Consider the following 19191-nt stretch of genomic DNA (forward strand, 5'->3'; position numbering starts at 1 on the left):
CTAGTATATTCTAAAATACATGCACATTGAAGATCTAATGTATAAAATACTGGGTTGGCCAAAAACTCTGTATGGTATTTTTTTTGTAAAATAAAAGACACATTTTTCATTTTCACCAATAACTTGAATGATTTTGGATATTTTGAGTATGTTGGCTATCTTCCTCATGGTATAACTTGATTGTTCCCAATTAATGTCTCAGTTTGATCCCTTTCAACTTCAATGGCTCTACCCAACCATCAGTCATTGTCCAGCATGAAATCTCCAGCACAAAACTTTGAAAGGCACTTTTGACACATTCAATCAGTCACAAAACCCTTTCCATACACTACACAAATCTTTCTTGTGTGTGTTTCAGTTGCATTTTTACTCTTCTTGAAACAATAAAGCATAATATACTAAAAATGTTGCATATTTTCTCCCATCTTCAGTATTAAAATGGTTACGCAAAAATTCACCAAATTTAATGTTTTTAAAAATGCACTCTGACATGACAGCTGTCACAATACAATCTAACAAAATTATTTTGAATGAAGGTAAAGGCAACTTAGTGCTACTAGAGCCATCTTCTGAAAAAAAAAACTAATTTTTTTTGGCCAACTCTATAAAATCTTTTACAGTCCTAAAATTTGAAATGACAGTATACATAGTCATGTAATAAGAGGATTTTTTTTAGCATATGGCTGCTTGGTTTTTCACTTTTTATGTGTTCCTCAAATTAGGTTTGGTTTCTTGTAGAATGTGCCCATAACATCTTATACGGTGTAAAATTGATCACATTTGTTTAATATAAACTCCGTGAGTACATGGGCCGCATTGTCTTTTCTGTCTGCTGTGTTGACAGGCAATATCAAATAGTATTTAAAAGTGTGGGTTTGGGCCAGATTTGTATCTTGGCTCCCCTACTTATTGAATTTGTGACTTTGGACTCTTCCTCAGTTTCCTTATCTGTAAAAGGAGCGTAGCACTATTGTGACTATTAAATTAGTGGAAACATTTATGAAACTTAGAACAAGTACTAAGCAATTGGTAAATGATATGTTGTTCAGTGTTTGGCACAGTAGCTGGCACAATGAAAGAGAAGCACAAATTTTTTTTAACGAATACCTAATACCAGTAATGAAGAAAATATCACCAGACTTGTCGATAAAAAGTTTAGAACTTCTGGCCCTGACTGGTGTGGCTCAGTGGGCTGGGTATCATCATGCAAACCTAAAGGTCACTGGTTCGACCCATGTCAGGGCACATATCTGGTTTCTGGGCCCGGTCCCCTGTTGGGGCACGTGTGAGAGGCAACTGATTGATGTGTCTCTCACACATGGATGTTTCTCTGTCTCTCTTTCTCCTTCCTTTTTCCTCTCTCTAAAAATAAATAAATAAAAGCTTAAAAAATTTAGAACTTTTGAATGACAAAAACAAGTTCTTGTGAGGTTAAAAGTCTAATCAAAAGTGGGAAAAACTGCCCTGGTTGGGTGACTCAGTTGTAAAGGTTGCTGGTTGGATCCCCAGTTACAGGAGGCAACCGATCAATGTTTCTCTCTCACATCCATGTTTCTCTCTTTTTCTCCCTCTCCCTTCCTCTCTCTTGAAAACCAATAAACATACTCTCAGGTGATGATAAAAAAAATGGGGGAAACTAAAGAATATAAAACGAAGGGTTATCATTCTTAATTTTATGAAGAATCTTGACAAATGAAAAATAACAAAAAGACACTCCTATAATATGAAGCAAAATATCTCAAGAAAAGCAATTTAGAAGACATGCTAAAATGCCAATGACCGATAAACACAAACATTTGTTTAATATCAGTAGTAGTGAAAATACTTCATTTAAAGAGACCTCACTTTACCTACCAAATTAGCAAAGGTGAAAAAAGACAATAGCTAGTTTTGAAAAGGGTGAAGAGAAAGTGCCAAGCTTGGGCAATGTAGTAGGATATACAATTGTGGTAATATGCTTCAAAAGCTCATAACTTTATATACTTTTAGTTCAACAATGACATTTTTAAGGTTAAGAAAATATTAAATTTATGTACAACTATATAGCTATAAGCTGTTCCATCAAGTATTATTTTAACAAAAAATATTGGAGTCAACTTCAGTTTTCAATGAGTAATTAAGATGCAGCCACTGGGATGGGAGAAATAGACAGAAAACTGTACTTGAAAAATAATTAAATAATAAAAAAAGATGCGGCCAATTTAATTCTATGCCACCATTAAAATATCACATAAATATACTCACTGGATAGAAATATGTTTGCTATATATAGTTAAATGCAAAACAACTCAGGTCATAAGCAAGTATGGTCAATATTCAATAATTGTATAAGAATATTTGGAGAGAGAAAGAGAGAGAGTCTATGTACACTCACATGAAAAGATTAAGAATTGTTATTTCTGGGATATGACTATTGCAAATTTTATTTTTACCTTTTCCCTTTTTAAAAATGTATATTTTAGGATTTCAAGAGAAACTTAAAATATTTCAGTGCTTTAATAATACAGGAGACTGGATTTCCAACATTTCAGGTAACTAAAGGATTACTAAATGTGGAAATTTTTACTTTCACAATTTCTGTAGAGTGACATTCAAGACCAAATAGGACCCTGAGGAAGAGGGGCCCATGTATGCAAAGGCCTAGAAGCAATAGTGTATGACAAAAGTTTAACAACTGTCTCTCTGTGGAGAGGCCAGAATGCCCTACTTTTTGCCTGTTTCCTTGATATGAATACTCCCACCATGACAGACTTTAAGCTATCAACATGACAGCTGAGGACAAGAAAAGGGCCACGTACCAAACCTAACGAGCTCAGGGGAGACCTGCATGGCAACCTCACAAACTCAGAGACCGAAAGTAACCACATAGGCTGGTCTGGAACTAAAACTTCCTAACCAAAAGCAAGTCTTAGCAGGTAGTCATGCCCTGGGTCAGTATCTTCCTCGACAGTGGTCAGCCACACTGAGTCTGTCTCTTGTCTTTTTGCATCTGTGACAATAGAACTTTAAAGTGTCTGAGTAATTCCCCTTTTTCCCACCCACTCAAAGCACAATCTTTGATGAGAGCATGAGACCCCAGGCCCCCTCATTGTTATCTTGTTGCCCAAATACCATCTCTGTGCTATAAATGTTAATAGTCAACTATCCTATACCTACCAGTGAAAAAGAAGTATGTGTCTCTCCATTTTACTTTTCATCCAGTCTCATTTTACATTGCTTCCTCGCACCTCTCTAGTCAACCACCAACGGGGATTTCATGTAACCCTGTTATGTCTCCTCTTTTGATGATAATGTACAAAGCCAACTGCAAAACTGTCATTTTTGAGAGCATTTTCTCAATCCATTGAGATTTCATTTCTCTGCAATTGTCATCATTTTGGCTCAAATAAACTCATAAGAATTCTCAAATAAATATTGCCTTGGGATTCAGAACTGGTGCAGGATCCTGTCCCACCACCACTACCAAAAGGCACACGGTTGCCTGTACTCTCTATGTTTAAGTTATCTTAATAATAAAGCCACCATTCATTTATGATGACCAAAAGATACATTTCGAAAATAGCTATTGAATAGATTAGTAGTAGTGGTAGTTTACTACTTAAAACTTACCATTGAATAGTACATTTTAAAAATTACTATTAAAATTTTACCATTGAAAACTGTGATAAAATTCCAAAGCAACATGAGCAGATAAATGGTAATAAAATGGCTTTCAAATTAATAGGAGTATATGGCTACTAAAATGAAATAATTTCTGTGATGTAGTGGTTTCTTAACCCATTGAAATTTCCATCCTGGTCTAGAATGAGCTTTTTATGGTGAATAAAAAGCTGCTAAGTGTAAAAAAGTCTTTGTTAATAAATGAAGGAAAGCTATAAACCTCACTCAAAGAACTAAGAACAATAACAACATCCCTGGCTGGCATAGCTCAGTGGATTGAGCACGGGTCTGTGAAGCAAAGGGTTGCAGGTTTGATTCCCAACCAGGGTGCATGCCTGGGTTGCAGGCCAGGTCCCCAGTACAGGACACATGAGAGGCAACCACACATTGATGTTTCTCTCCCACTTTCTCCTTCTTTTCCCATCTCTCTAAAAATAAACAAATAGATAAATAAAATGTTTTTAAAAAGAACAAAAGCTGTAAGTCATGTGGCAGTGGTTGCATTTTCTTCTTTACCTGTGGAGAAGACTATGCTCATACAGGTGCTGAATCCAGTGATAGCCAAGATGTCGTCCAAACTGCTGGCAGCTACGAGCAGGGTTGGAATGCCCTTCTCCACACCATAGCCATTTTCTTGCAAGAGTAGCATGGAAGGCACGACAACAGCAGGAGAGACAGCACCTAGTACAAAACTGAGAGGAAGGCTTTGAAAATCGATTTTAAAACATCCATTTAACCAAATGGTTCAATTTTTATTAGAATTTACAACAAAAATATTCATCTCTGCAACAACTTCAAGGGTAAAAATTCTGCTTTTGAGTGAATGTCATTTGACAGTGGCAAAAGTGCCCCCTCACCCAGCCCCAGCAACTGTCATGCTGTTTTCTGTTAACATGATTTTAACTACTCTAAACATATCACTAAAATAAAGTAGTATTTGTCCCGGCTTATTTCACTCAGCATAATGTCATCAAGGTTCATCCATGTTGTAGGATTCTAAAAGATTTCTCTTTTTACAACTGAATAATATTCCACTGTAATGTATATACCACACTTTCTTTATCCATTCATCTGTCAATGGATATTTGGCCTATTTTTGCCTTTTAGCCATCTCAAATAATGCTGCAACAACTCTTTGAGGTCCTACTTTCATTTCTTTTGGGTATATACTCAGAGGTAGGATTACTGATTTTATGGTAGTTCTGTTTTGTGTTTTTGAGGAACTTCTAAACTGTTTTCCAAATTCCATTCCTAACAGCAGTATGCAAGGGTTTCTCCATATCTGTGCCAACAATTATTTTCTGTTTTTTCAATAGTGACCACCGTAGTGATATCTATTTATGGTTTTGGTTTGCATTTCTCTAATGATTACAAATGTTGAGCACTTTTATAAACTTGTTGGACACTTGTATATCTTGTTTGGAAAATGTGTATTAAAGTCATTTGCCATTATTTAGTCAAGTGTTTTTGTTGTTGTTGTGAGTTGTAGGAGTTCTTCAAATATTCTGAATATTGATTTTTTTTCAGATACATGTTTTGTAAGCATTTCCTCCCATTTCATATGTTACCTATTGTCTGTGCATTTCACTTGCTGTGGAGAAGTTTTCAAGTTTGATGAAGCCCAGTCTATCTACAAGGGGGACCCCCAAAAGCTGCAATTATCTTCTGGTGGGCAGGCCCCTTGCAGTACAGGCTTCCCCCACTAGGTGAGTTTTAGGAGCCCATCTGTATCAGTGTACCAGCCGGTGATTGTTGTGAGAGACTGTGCTGAGCTTCAGTTTAAAAAAACAAAAAAAACCCCAAACCCTTTTTTAACGCACTTGTCCACTTCATGATGGGTGATTTATGAGCACACCTGCCCACACCACGATAAGTGTTCAGTAGTTTTTTATCAAGAATGGCATGACCTTCCTGCCTTCTCTCCTTATTCATCTGATCTTGCCCCAAGCAACTATTTTCATTGCCCTGACAAAAAAGTCCTCAAAGGGAAACATTTTGTTGATGTGGGAAAGTTAAAACAAAAACTGGCAGAAGTTCTAAAAGGCATCAAAATCGATGAGTTCAAAACTCTTTTAAGCCATGGAAGAAAATGTCTTGATAGGTATATTGCACCCAATGAAGAGTATTTTGAAGGTGACTGAAGTTTAAAAATTTAAGAATAAATACAGTTTTTTATAAGTAAATTACCTTTTTTGGGTCTTCCCTCATATTTTTGCTTTGGTTGCCTGTGCTTTCAGTGTCATAGCCAAGAAATCACTGGCAAATTCAATGTCATGAAGCTTTTACGTGTGGTTTTTGGGGTACAGTATTCTTGGTTGGCAGGGTTTTTTCCCAGCATTTTGAATTTTTCCAGTCAATTCTGGCCTACAAGGTTTATGCTGAGAAATCCAATTATTACCTTGCGAGAACTCTTGGTTTTCTTCTGCTGCTTTAAGATTATTTTTGTGACTTTTGATAGTTTGAGTATAGTGTGTCTCACTGTAGGTCTTTTTGATTTTACTCAAGTGGTAGTTCTGAGAGCTTCTTAAATTTGTGTGTCCATTTCATTTATAAATTTGGTAACTTTGGCCATTATTTCTTCAAATAGACTTTTTGACCATGTCTCTGTCTTCTTCTAGAACTCCCATAATGGGTAGATTGTACTAGTAATGGTATTCCATAAGTGCCTTAGGACCTCTTCATTTTCCTTTGTTTTTCTTTTGTTCCTCTGATTTCAACTGACCTTGTCATTGAGTTTACTAACTCTTCCTTATGATTAATCCAGTATGTTACTAATCTTCTGTAGTAATTTCTTTCTAATTTTGTTACTATATACTACAGCTCAATAATTTATTTATTTTTTATAGTTTCCATATCTTTCTTGGTAATCTCATTTTGTTCATTCATTACTTTCATGATTTCTTTTAGATGTCTGTGTTCTTATTTAGTTCATTGAGCATTTTAATGATGTTACTTTGAATTATTTGTTGGATAATTCACATATTTCTTTGGTGTAGGGTTGGTTTCTGGAGTTTTTGTTGTTCCTTTGACTGAGCCATAATTCCTACTTATTCATATGCTTTGCTACATTTTGTTGAAATTTGCATATTAAAAAAAACCCAGCACTGGCTGGTGTAGCTCAGTGGATTGAGCGCGGGCCTGCAAACTAGACAATCACGGTTCGATTCCCAGTCAGGGCACATATTGGGGTTGCAGGCCAGTTCCCTGCAGGCCAGTTCCCAGCAGGGGACGCATGAAAGGCAACCATACATTGATGTTTCTCTCCCTCTCTCCTTCCCTTGCCCTCTAAAGATAAATAAATAAAAAATCTTAAAAAAAAAACCCCAGCTACCTCTCCCTGTCTTTATGGATTGTCTTCACTAAGGAGAAATCTTCATCTACCAGCCTCACTAGAGATTCTGGGGGTTTCTCAAACATTTCTGAAATATGTATTCTCTGGGTTTGGGGATGTTATCTCCAGCTGAAGAATTCCACTTTTTTCTTCTCTGGAGCATTCCCAGGGGTCCATCTGTGGTACTGCATTAGCTCTAGAGGTGTAGCTCCGGAGGTTTTCAGAGGAACTTGGGCATCTAAAGTTTGTTAGCTTCTTTTCTGTCAATGACCTGAGTAAGGTAACACAAAAACCAGTGCCTGAGGCAACCCATCATTATCCAAAAGTCAGTTGCATTTTTATATGCCAATAACATACTAACAGAAAAAGAAATAAAAAATTCCACTTACAATTTCCTAAAGAGAATAAAATACCTAGCAATAAGCCTAACCTGTGGTGTAAAAATCCTGTACCTGGAAAATTATAACACTGAAGAAACAAATAGAAGAAGATACAAATAAGTGGAAGTACATACTGTGTTTGTGGATAGGAAGATTTAAAATTACTAAAATGTCTATACTATATGGATATATTCTATAGATTGCTTGCAATGCAATTTCTGTCAATATTTCAATGATGCATTTCACACAATTAGAACTAATATTTCAAAAATTTGTATGGAACCATAAAAGGCCCCACATAGCAACAGTGATTCTGAGAAAGAAGAACAAAGTTGGAGGAATCATGCCACCTAATATCAAACTATACTATATGGCCATTGTAATAAAAAAGCATGGTATTAGCATAAAAACAGACACATAGATAAATGGAACAGGATAGATAGCCCAGAAGTAAATCCATACTTTTATAGTCAACTAATATTTGACAGAGGAAGGAAGCACATACAATCAGCTAAAGATAGTTCATGCAATAAATGATGTTGGGACAATTGGACAGATACATAGAGAAAAATGAAACTAGATACTTTCTTAGGCTAAATTGTCAAAGACTTAAATTTTAGACCTGACACCATAAAAATGATAGAAGAAAACACAGGCAGCAAGATCTTGGGCATTGCTCATAGTAATATTTTATCAGATGTATCTCCCCAGGCAAGGGAAACAAAAAAGAAATAAATGAGACTACATCAAACTAAGAAGTTTTTACACAGCAAAGGAAATCATCAACAAAATAAAAAGATAACACACAGAATGGGAGAACATATTTACTGATACATCTGATAAGAATTTAATCTCCAAAATTTATAAAGAACTTATAAAACTCAACACCAAAAAACAAACAATCCAATTAAAAAATTAGCAAAAAGCCCAAATAGACACTTCTCCAAATATGATGTAGAAATGACCAATAAGCATATGAAAATATGCTTAATATCACTAATCATTGGAGAAATGCAAATAAAAACCACAATAAGATATCATGTCAGCTGATTTCTCAAAAGACACCTTACAGGCAAGAAGGTGCTGGAAAGAAGTATTCCAAGTCATGAAATCCAAAGACCTACATCCAAGATTGGTCTATCCAGCAAAGCTTTCATTTAGAATGGAAGGGCAGATAAACTGCTTCTCAGATAACATCAAGTTCAAAGAGTTCATCATCACCAAGCCCTTATTATATGAAATGTTAAAGGGACTTACCTAAGAAAAAGAAGATAAAAAAGATGAACAGTGAAAGGACAGCAAACTCACAGTTATTAACAACCACACCTAAAACAAAAGCAAACTAAGAGGACAGCTAGATCAGGAGCAGAACCATAGAAATGAAGATCACATGAAGGGTTAGCAACAGGGGGAGTGGGAGAAGGAGAAGGGGGGAGAAGGCACAGAAAATAAGTAGCATAGATAGTAGGTAGAAAATAGATAGGGAGAGGGCAAGAATAGTAGGGGAAATATAGAATCTAAAGAACTTGAGACACGTGGTCATAAACTAAAGGGGGAGTTGTGGGGGATGGGGTGTGCAGGGTGGAGGGGAATGAAGGGGGGAAATAGAATTGTAATGGCATAATTAATAAAATATATTAAAGAAAAGGAAATAAGAAGGGAACAATGGAATAAACAAAATGAGAGTAAAATAAGCTAGAAAAAAACAAAGCAACAAAAATAGAAAAAAAGAAAAAGAAAAATGCTATGAAAAAGAAAAAAATAATGATAATAGTGAAAAAGAACAAAATGGAATTTGGCTCAGCAGAATTTAGTGCTTCCCTGCTGCCTTCTCCTTTTGGATACAGCTCTGATGCTGACTGAGGCTGGTGTAAGCCAATGTCAAGTGCTCTCTCCACATCTAGCCCTAAGCAGCCTATTTAAAGCTACAAGCAACCCACAGTTTGTGGTTGTTTTCTCTGGGCTTGGCTGTGCACAGCATGGGCCAAGCTGCTCTGCAAACCTGGAGCTTATCAGCACTGGGTCCAGAGGAGGGTCAGCAAACATCCCAAGGCACTGCAGGGTCTTCTTCTGCTCTAATCTGTCTTCTTGTCTGCTGGCAATCTGACTATTTGAAGACCCCACTATTTCTGAGAAGGCATCTGGCAGAAACAGGAGCATAGGACTCCTGGATCACCCATGAGAAGCATCTTTCAGACTTCAGGGAAGATGGTGGGTATATTTCCCTACCCCTGAGCCAGTAGTCTGAATCTGTCTGGGATTTTTCCCTGAACTTGGCTGGGTGGAGCCCCTAGTGGGCCTGTGGGTGGGTCCTCCAGAGTCTAGATTTTGGGTCTTCAGGAAACCAGGCAGGTGTTTCTATGACTCACCCATGAGAGGGATGCACCAGTCTGGTTCCCAGAAAGTGTATAAAATGGCTGTGCCCTAAAGTCAGTGTCTGACATCCCCTGAGTCTGCTTATATTGGTATCTCATCAGTAGTGGTTAAGAATCGGAATGGGAGAAAAAGAAGAAAAAAACTCAAACAAAACAAAACAAAAGATACAGGGTAGGATGAGCATGATTCCAGAGGGTGGGGCAAGCGGCATTCAAGAAGATGGGGCCAGCAGTATTTCACAGGATAAGATAATTGCTTTTCCCCTGGGAGGGGCTTGCTCTTCTCAGGAAAGATGACTGCTGCAGTGTCCAGGTATCCCAGCTCGGGAATCCCCACAGCACACCTCCCCTCCAGCCCATCTCTCCCTAGTGACTCCCACTCCAGACTCTTCTCATGCAACTCCAGTCAGCACCACTTGCTCTTTGCTGGAGCTCAAGGTGAATGGCTGCAAACACAAAACCTGTGCTTTGGCCTCTTTAAGAAAAAAATAGTGGCTTTGTCTTCAGTGGGCTCTGTCTCTCCCCAGCAGACAGTGCTGCCTTTCACCACTAGATGCTACATCCTGGCTGATCCTGACACTAGCATTCTGTGTTTGGGACAGGTAGGGTCTCACTTCTCTCCTCTCAAGGAGAAGGTCCTACAATCATGCTGCAACCTTGCCTGCCACCTTTGTGAATAGAACTGGCCCCTTTTATGTCCCCACCTTTCCTACCAGTCTTGGGTGGTTTTTGCCCATCCTTGGTTAAAGGTCTCTTTTTCGGGCATTCTTCGGTTTATTTTGGATAATTGCTCCCTTCTTTAGTTGTACTCCCAGGTTGGTTCTAGGGGGAGAAGCAGGACATATCCTCCTACTCTACCGCCTATTGTGACCCAGATAAGTATGTTAGTGCAGTTGTTACAAATATCTTCCATATTGTTAAGGACTTAAAAAAATATGACTATAAAAGAAAAGAATTGGAAGATAGAATAAAGAAGCACACGGAAATTTCGTAAATAAAAGATGCAATAACTGATGGAGTCAACCTAAGTGTTCGTCAAGGATGAATGAATAAAGAAGAAGTGATATAAATATATGCAATACGATGCTATTCAATCATAAGAAGAAGGAAAAACCAATATTGCGACCACCTTAAGAGCATTATGCTAAGTGAAATAAGCCAGACAGAGAAAGAAAACATTTTATGATCTCACTTATGTACAGAATCTTAAAAAGCTGAGCTCATAGAAATGAAGAGCACAATGATGGTCATAGAGGTTGAGTGTGGGGGAAGTGGGAAGCCCCTGGTCCAAAGACTACAAACTTTCATTTATAATATTATTAAGGTTAGGATAACCTAATGTACACATAGCAATTATAGTTAATATTAATGTATTATATACTTGAAAGTTGCTAAGAGAGTAGATCATAGCTGATCTCATAAAAAATAAATGGCAATTATACAAAAAGAAGGAGGCATTAGCTAAGCTATACTGGTAATCATTCTGCAATATGTAAGTGTACAATGGTACGGAGGTGGGGAGCACTGGGGGAGTGAGCTGGGATGGGAGTAAAAGACAGAAAACTGTACTTGAACAATAATTAAATAAAAAAACCCAAAAGAGAAATATATATATACATAAGTGTACCAAATCAACACAGTGCACATCTTAAACTTACATAATGTTACCAGTATATATCAATTACAACTTAATAAAGCTGGAAAAAATAAATGTAAAAATGTGTGATGGCTAGTGACAATTATAAAAATATAATATCTGAATTGAAAATTTCACTGGATAGGATTAATAGAAGGTTGAACTCTGCAGAAGAAAAATCAGTGAATTTGGAGACATGTTAATAGACTATATGCAAAGTGAAGCACAGAGAGTAACATGAATGAAAATAAATTAACAGGAATCTACAGAATAATATCGAGCAGTTAACACAGGTGCAATTGTAGTTCTAGAAGAAGGAGAAGGGGAAATACTTAAGAAATAATAGCTAAAATATCTCCAGATTTGATGAAAAACTATAAAATCACAACCTGATACCACTATATACCCAGTACAAAATATTAAAATTAAGTAGGCAGATACTATCAAATACTGAAAAATATATGGATGGCCTGAAATTTCACACATTGTTGATAGAAATATAAAATACAACAATACTTTGGAAAACTATTTGGCAGTTTTAAAATAAAATTAAACATTATCTTACCATATGACCTAGCAATTCTACTCCTAGGTATTTCCCTAAGAAATTAAAACAAATGTCCACACAAAGACTTGAATGCAAAAGTTCATGGCTTTATTTGTAATAGCCCCAAACTCAGAACAACCCAAGTACCCACCGCCAAGTGAATGAACAAAGTTGGTGGTGTATTCCAACAATGATATTACTCTGCAATACAATGGAATGAGCCACTAGCCCTAATATGGATGCATCTCAAACACAACATGCTGTGTCCAAAAAGGGGCAGAAACAAGAGAATAAATACTATATAATTATATTAACCTAAAATTCTAAAAAGTAATCTAATATGTTGTGACAGAGAATAGACTATGTTTTGCCTGGGACCAGGATGTAACTGACTGGAGCAGGGGCCCAAGAATTTTGTGGACTAATGAAAATGTGTTGCACAACTGTGCTGGTGGTTACATAGGCATAAAAATTTGTCAACACTCACTGAAATGAAAACGTGTGTTCATTTTATTTTATGTAAACTACACTTCAGTGAAAGTGATTGTTAAAAATTAGTAGCTTTCATACATGACTGAAAAAACTAACTAGAAAATGTTATGAAAAAATTTCGTCTCCAACATCAATAAAAACACAAAATATCTAAAAACAAAACTATGAAATAGTCTAGATTTTTATAAAAATTAAAACACTAGTGTTTAAGATAACACCTGAATAATTGGAAAAATGTTACACATTTGCACATAAAAGATTCAACATTATAAAGATGTCATTTATCCCTCCAATTAACTTATTAATTTAGTTCTATGTCAATTAAAGCCCTCCCAGGATTCTTCATTTGACAGAGTCTAGAATGAAAAACCAAGTCAATATAAAAAAAACATTGTTTTTGTGAAGGTAAAATGATTAAAACTATAATGGTGACACAAAAATAGATAAAATAAATTGGAAGAAAACAATACAAAGAGTAGAAACAAATTTGTGGGATTTATTACATGGTAGAATTGACATTTAAAATCAGCTTGGGAAGACAGGACTTTTCTGTAACAGTGTTGAGACTGTTACCTATTCATGGGGAAGAGAGTACAGCCAGATCACCTCACACACTACATGCTAGCTGTTCAAAAGAATTTTAAAAATTGCACTTAAAAGTAATAAGAATAAAATATAGGCAAATATATTCATAATTATTGGGTAAAAAGATATTTTGAATGGTTCATATAAAGTCATCATAAAGAGAATTTGATAACATTAAAAACTCTGTATACCAAAAGCAGTTATGTTCTGACTCCCACTATTTTGATTTCAAGGTCAAGTAAATGGCTTTATGCATTGAACCCTCTATCTGTTGGAAATAATCTTTTTTTTAGATTAAAAAGGTCACCATAAGGGAAGTTAAATATCTGGTGGTGCACTGGGACAAGATATTTGCAACACCTATAACAGACAAAGATTTGATATAATGAGTAAGAAAGAAAAATAACTCAACAGAAAAGCGGACCATGGATATGAACAGGTTAGTCACAGATAGGAGATATGATTGACACAAAAATATGTGAAACAATAGTCCCTTTTCTATGGAGATGGAGAAGCCTGGAATATTATTTCTAGAGGTCTAGAATGCTATAAAACTCTTAAGAGTTGTCACTTTGGGTAGGGGCACGGGCAGTAGGATTTAGAGGCACGGTCAAAAGACTTTTTACTTTTACTCGAAAAGTTCTAATTTTTCAAAAGGAAAATACATTTGGGTATTTTATAATAAAATGTAATTAAAAATTAATTGAATATGGCAGTAAGTATAAGGGGTGAACTTTGCTATAAATTTCACCCAAACAAATATATGGAAGCAAAAGTTAAGTGGCTGGAAAAATGTAGAGGAGTTCAGGATACAGAGATAGGATGGCAGACTATTATTCTGAAGGATTTGGACATGAAGAAAAATGGATGTTGGAAAGTAATAGATGGGATATTGGATGTAGGGAAAGTTAGTTGTTTATTTTTTTGTTATAACATTTACATCAATACAAAATCTCTCACATGTATGTATAGATAATACATACATGATATAGTGTCCATGATATAGCTGGAAACAGATAGCTTACGCTAGGGCAAGAGTAAAAGTTTTGAAGAGGAGGGAAAGAGATTCAATGAAAACTTAAAAAGTGCTGAAAGAGTGTTACGGACATAGAAAGGGCATTCAAGATAAAATGGAGAGATTATTTTTATCGACATTCTACAGAACATTATACACCACATGTATGTATTATTTATACATACATGTGGTGTATAAGGGAGAGGCCGTTAGATAGGTTAAAAATAGAGATAGATTACAACATAAGAGAGATTGAATAAAGTGATGAAGTGAATTATCTTGGCATTAAACATTTAGGGACTATGCATGTTTGTCAAAGATATGGGAGATTTAGAATATAATTCTGCTTTTGACCAACCAATGTCCAGGGATTTCTACCACTGTGAAAATAATTTTAATGAAAAGCTCGTCTATTCAGTACTCTGAACATATCAATAATTTTAACCAAGCATCCTTAACTAAATGTTTTCATAGAGAAAATGAGGAAAAGTTACCCTAATAGAAATCCCCATTGCCAGGGAAAATTCATAAGGAAGTGGGAAACGACAGCAGCTGCACAGGCTTCCATGAGGCAGGGACCCACAGACAGTCTTAGACAAACCTTCCTCAAACGCTTCAGAGCCTGAAATACAAACACAGTCAGATTTGGAGAAAATTATCGTGGCCAGCAAGAAAATAATTTAAGGAAATATTAAAATATACTTAGTTGTTTACTAAACTCAATCTTCCTGATTATTCCATTAGGCTTGACATGCTAATACAGATAATTTTATGTGTCATCATAGACTGGATGATAAAGTTTGCATGTTTTAAAAAACATTGTTATATTTTAATTGTTAATAAGGATTTGTTTCTTTGTGATTAAATAATGAGTTCTACCCTCCTTGATCTTCCTAATAAATAGTATAATGAAAGTACAGGTATATATCCACCAGTTAACTTTCAGACATGAACTGTTTGATTAACTTAATAATTGTAAATAGAAAGTATTAACATGAAAAAGGAGAAAAATCACTTGAAAACTGCATAATTAACTAAAAGGGAGAACTTTTAATTTTTTTAATTGGTTCAAATTTTCTACTGGAGAATATAATAAATTATCACGGTTTATAATTATTCATGCTATTGATATATTATACCACTAAACATACATTTGCCACATCTATTTGAGAAGCTGTTATGCGACTCTTTAAAAAATCCAAATAGATTTATAATCCATTAGCTTTTACAATTATGCAAAGATAATCAGGAACAAAGACATAAATAAAAATATTATTGAAATTCTTAATCTCTCTGAAAAAATAAAACAAAACAGAAGCAGATCCTTTTATGGTGAAGGGTGACCTTATCCTTTGTTACCTAAAAAGCAAGTAGTTCTCCATAGAAGAGCCACAACTCCCAAATAATACTTACAAATGCTGCACAAGGGTCATCAATCTCTACACAAACAATTAAAGGATATTTTTAATGGAGATCTTACATTCTAGTGATTTCTTTTCATATCAGTAATAATGAAGACAAGAGGTAGAAATTAAGGTGTCAACACTTCTGCAAACTTTTGTTTTTTATTTTGGTTTTATTCACAGACACTACTTGAAACAGCCACAACAAAAATTCTTCCTCTTTTTCATTTTATCAGCCTCTAATATTTAAAGTTACTTTACTCATGTTACAATTAGAAATTTACCTGTGGATCAAGTCCAAGTCCAGCTTTTACTAGGATAAGGGTAAGGGCAGAATTTCTTAAAGTTGAAGACCACTTGTTGCTAATGTGGACGAACTTACTGAACAATGGAACATTTCTGATGGTAAAGCCAGCCAGTAACATCCCTTCAAAAACAAACAAACAAACAAACAAACAAACAAACCAATAAATAAAGTCTGATTCAGTTCATTTTATTCCAACAGAGAAAACAGAAATGTTCAATTTCCCATGTTCAAACACACTATATTTTTCATTACTTTGGTGAAGGGCAAGTTACACAACACAAGTGGAGGAGACAGCATAAAGAAGGAGACAGAAAAGTGATATATCTCAATGGGGAAAAACTAGTAATCCAGTGATGATGAAACACAAAGGGCAAGGATCAGAGTCGGAGAATGAACAGGAAGCATCAGATTGTTAATAGCTAACCCGACTAGACAGTCACCTGTTTTAGCTGAGTAAGGCATAATGGGAAAGTTTTAAGCAGGAAGTGAGATAATGAACCTTGTATTTTCTATGTGATGACCTTGGTGAATTAGAGAGACATAAAATTGGAGGAGAGGCCAATTAAAAGCCTCTGACACAGTCCATGATATAGCTGGAAACAGATAGTTTTCGCTAGGGCAAGAGTCAAAGTTTTGAAGAGGAGGGAAAGAGATTCAACAAATACTTAAAAAGTGCTGAAAAAGTGTTATGGAAAGGGTGTTCGAGATAAAATGGAGAGATTATTTTCATGTACATTCTACAGAACACTTGAATATATTGAATGTGTAGAAGATATGAGACACCTCTGATAGAACTTCTTCTATGTATTTTCCTCTGTCCACCTGGATAGTTAGTTATGTACTAAAGGGATGAAGAATAGGGTATGACCCTGGTTAGGCAGATGATGTATCTATGGATACACATAATGAAGATGCCCAAACACCTTACTCAAAAACCATGAGACTTTTTGGTGCCTCAGATACTATAATATTTGAATCTTGTAATTGTATATGAGTTAGGTTATCTACAGAAAAATTCAGTCTTTTCCAAAATTTCCCTTTTCTATAATACATTTAAAATTAAGTAAAAAGTATTCTATTAAATGATAAAGCAACAAGAATCATAAATTGAATATATTTAAATTATTTTAAAATATTTTAGAAAAATATCTGGAGATATATATGTATAGAGAGAATAAATATTTCTATAAATGAGCTATATATACACATATACAGTACATACACATAGAAAGAAGCTATATAAATAGTATTACATTAAAACATTTCTAAATTATATTTACTTTGACTAGCATACATGCATAATTTACATATAAGTGAATAAAAAAGAAATTAGGGCTAATTATACCCTTACCAAGGAGAGGTGGAAGTTGAGGCACTGATGGTATTTTAATGAGTTCCAAAAGTTTGCCCCCCATTATGGCGCTATAAAAGGTAATTAATAGTCCAAATAAATTTCCATCAAAGAAAACGTGAGGGCCCGAGACTGACCAGACTGCACACCATATCGTAACATGTAAAACTCCTGAAATACAAAAAATCTATATGTATATACAGACATATACATCTAAATGATAATTCTATTTTATCAAATATCCTATGAATAGCCTGTCTTATCTAATGGTACATAGTGTAGACCATCGATTCGCGACTGGTACGCCATAAGAATTTTTTAAACCTGCAATACTAGACTACTTAGTCAGGGGCACTGGCCTCTTTTCCCTTAGATCAGGGGTGTCAAACTCATGTTCACCAGGGGCCACATCAGCCTCTCGGTTGCCTTTAAAGGGCCAAATGTAATTTTGGACTGTATAAATGTAACTACTCCTTAACAGTTAAGTGAGAGCTCAGCACTGCCGCCGGGTAGAAACAAGGTGCTGGGCAGGATAAAACACGGTGGAGGGACGGATTTGGCCTGAGGGCCCTGTGTTTGCCTGTGCCTGAAATTGCCGAATGAAAAAAAAATGACAACAGCCAACCCAATAATAGCCATCTGGTGTGAATGCCTTGTCTTGAACCATAAGTATATAGATCACATAATAGATTTGCATCTAACTGGTCACATTACATAATAAAATTGCACACTATTGGTTAACTCTTGATACCAGACTTTCTCACAAAAAAGTATAGGCACCTGATTTTTTAAAAAGTCACTTTAAAGTGAAAAGGGTACTATTGTTTTTATTTTTTTTGTAAATCAGTCAAAATTATACCTATTTTTGTCAGACTGGCAAAATATGTATATTTTTGGTGTGCCACTGGATTTTAGCAATGTTTACATGTGACAGGTGAAAAAGTTAAAAATTATTGGTGTAGACTAATGTTGCTTGTTAATTGAGTTGAGGAAATATCTGTTGAACATATATTCCAAAATCCCTGTCAATTTATGGGACGTTATAAACAAAATTTTTCATTTAAAAATATTTTAAAACTATATGTGCATCCTTTTAAGTTCTAAATATTTCTCACAGTATATGACATTTTAAAAATGTCATGGCAATATGAAATTTACTTCACTTTATATCTTGAAGGAGATTTTCCATCAAGAATAAGATGATGACTGGCTGTTGTAAGTTCTCAAATTTATGGAAGATCTCAGTCGCAGGGTGTCAAATTTCTTAACAGGAGCAGAATAAATCTTTGTATTGAAATTATAACTCAGTCGCTATTTGGCATAAATTATTAAAGGAGGTAAGGGCTGGAAAAAGTGAAACCGAGTTTGGGGATGACATAAAGTACCTTAGTTATGTATCGGAAGCAGAGGTGGACAAGGTGAGTAAGGACAAAGTAGTAGACATCTTATTTCTGGCAACTAGATGCAAAGGAAAGGCCCTACTAACAGTGAAATGCATAGGTTTTTATTTTTTAATCTAACATAAGTACTTTATTTTTTTTAATGAATCTATGGGAGTGATATTGCTTAATCAAATTATATAGGTTTCAGGTATACAATTCTATAACTTATTGTCTGTATAGTGAACATTGTGTGTTCACTACGCCAAGTCAAGTCTCCTTCCATCACCACCCACGCCCGCATTATCCTTTTTTATCTCCTCCACCTGCTTTCCTTCTAGTCATCACTATACTGGTGGCTGTGACTATGAGGGTTTTTTTCTTAATCTTTTCATCTTTGTCACCCAGTCCCCAACCTGCTCTCCCCTCTGACAGCTGCCAGTCTGTTATATGTATTGTATCTGTATTGAGTCTGTTTCTGTTTTGTTTGTTAGTTTTTGTTGATTAGATTCCACATATAAGTGAAATCATATGGTATTTGTCTTTATCTGACTGGCTTATTTCGCTTAGCACAATACTAACCAGGTCTATCCATACTGTCACAAAAGGAAAGATTTCCTTCTTTTTAAACAGCGGCATAGTATTCAATTGTGTAAATGTATTGTGGCTTTTTGATCCATTCATCTGCCAATGGGCACTTGGGCTACTTTCAAATCTTGGCTATTGTAAT

The 19191-nt window shown here is 35.4% G+C and overlaps 1 protein-coding gene across 5 annotated transcripts in view; it reads right to left on the bottom strand.

The window, feature by feature from the left end:
* SLC9B1 (solute carrier family 9 member B1) overlaps positions 1 to 19191 on the bottom strand; it is a 78877-nt gene that overhangs the window by 20717 nt on the left and 38969 nt on the right. For 4 of the 5 annotated variants that reach the window (XM_053666430.1, XM_037167918.2, XM_053666429.1 and 1 more), the window contains 4 exons: positions 17083 to 17253; positions 15709 to 15851; positions 14516 to 14643; positions 4177 to 4352 (listed from right to left, as the gene is read on the bottom strand). In XM_053666430.1, coding sequence (XP_053522405.1) covers positions 4177 to 4352; positions 14516 to 14643; positions 15709 to 15851; positions 17083 to 17253 — 618 coding nt within the window. The remainder of the gene's footprint in view (positions 1 to 4176; positions 4353 to 14515; positions 14644 to 15708; positions 15852 to 17082; positions 17254 to 19191) is intronic. The other variant, XM_053666431.1, reaches the window with a different exon arrangement.

The sequence above is a fragment of the Artibeus jamaicensis genome, unplaced genomic scaffold (genome assembly GCF_021234435.1).
Source record: "Artibeus jamaicensis isolate MK-2021 breed Jamaican fruit bat unplaced genomic scaffold, CSHL_Jam_final contig_452, whole genome shotgun sequence".
NCBI lineage: Eukaryota > Metazoa > Chordata > Mammalia > Chiroptera > Phyllostomidae > Artibeus > Artibeus jamaicensis.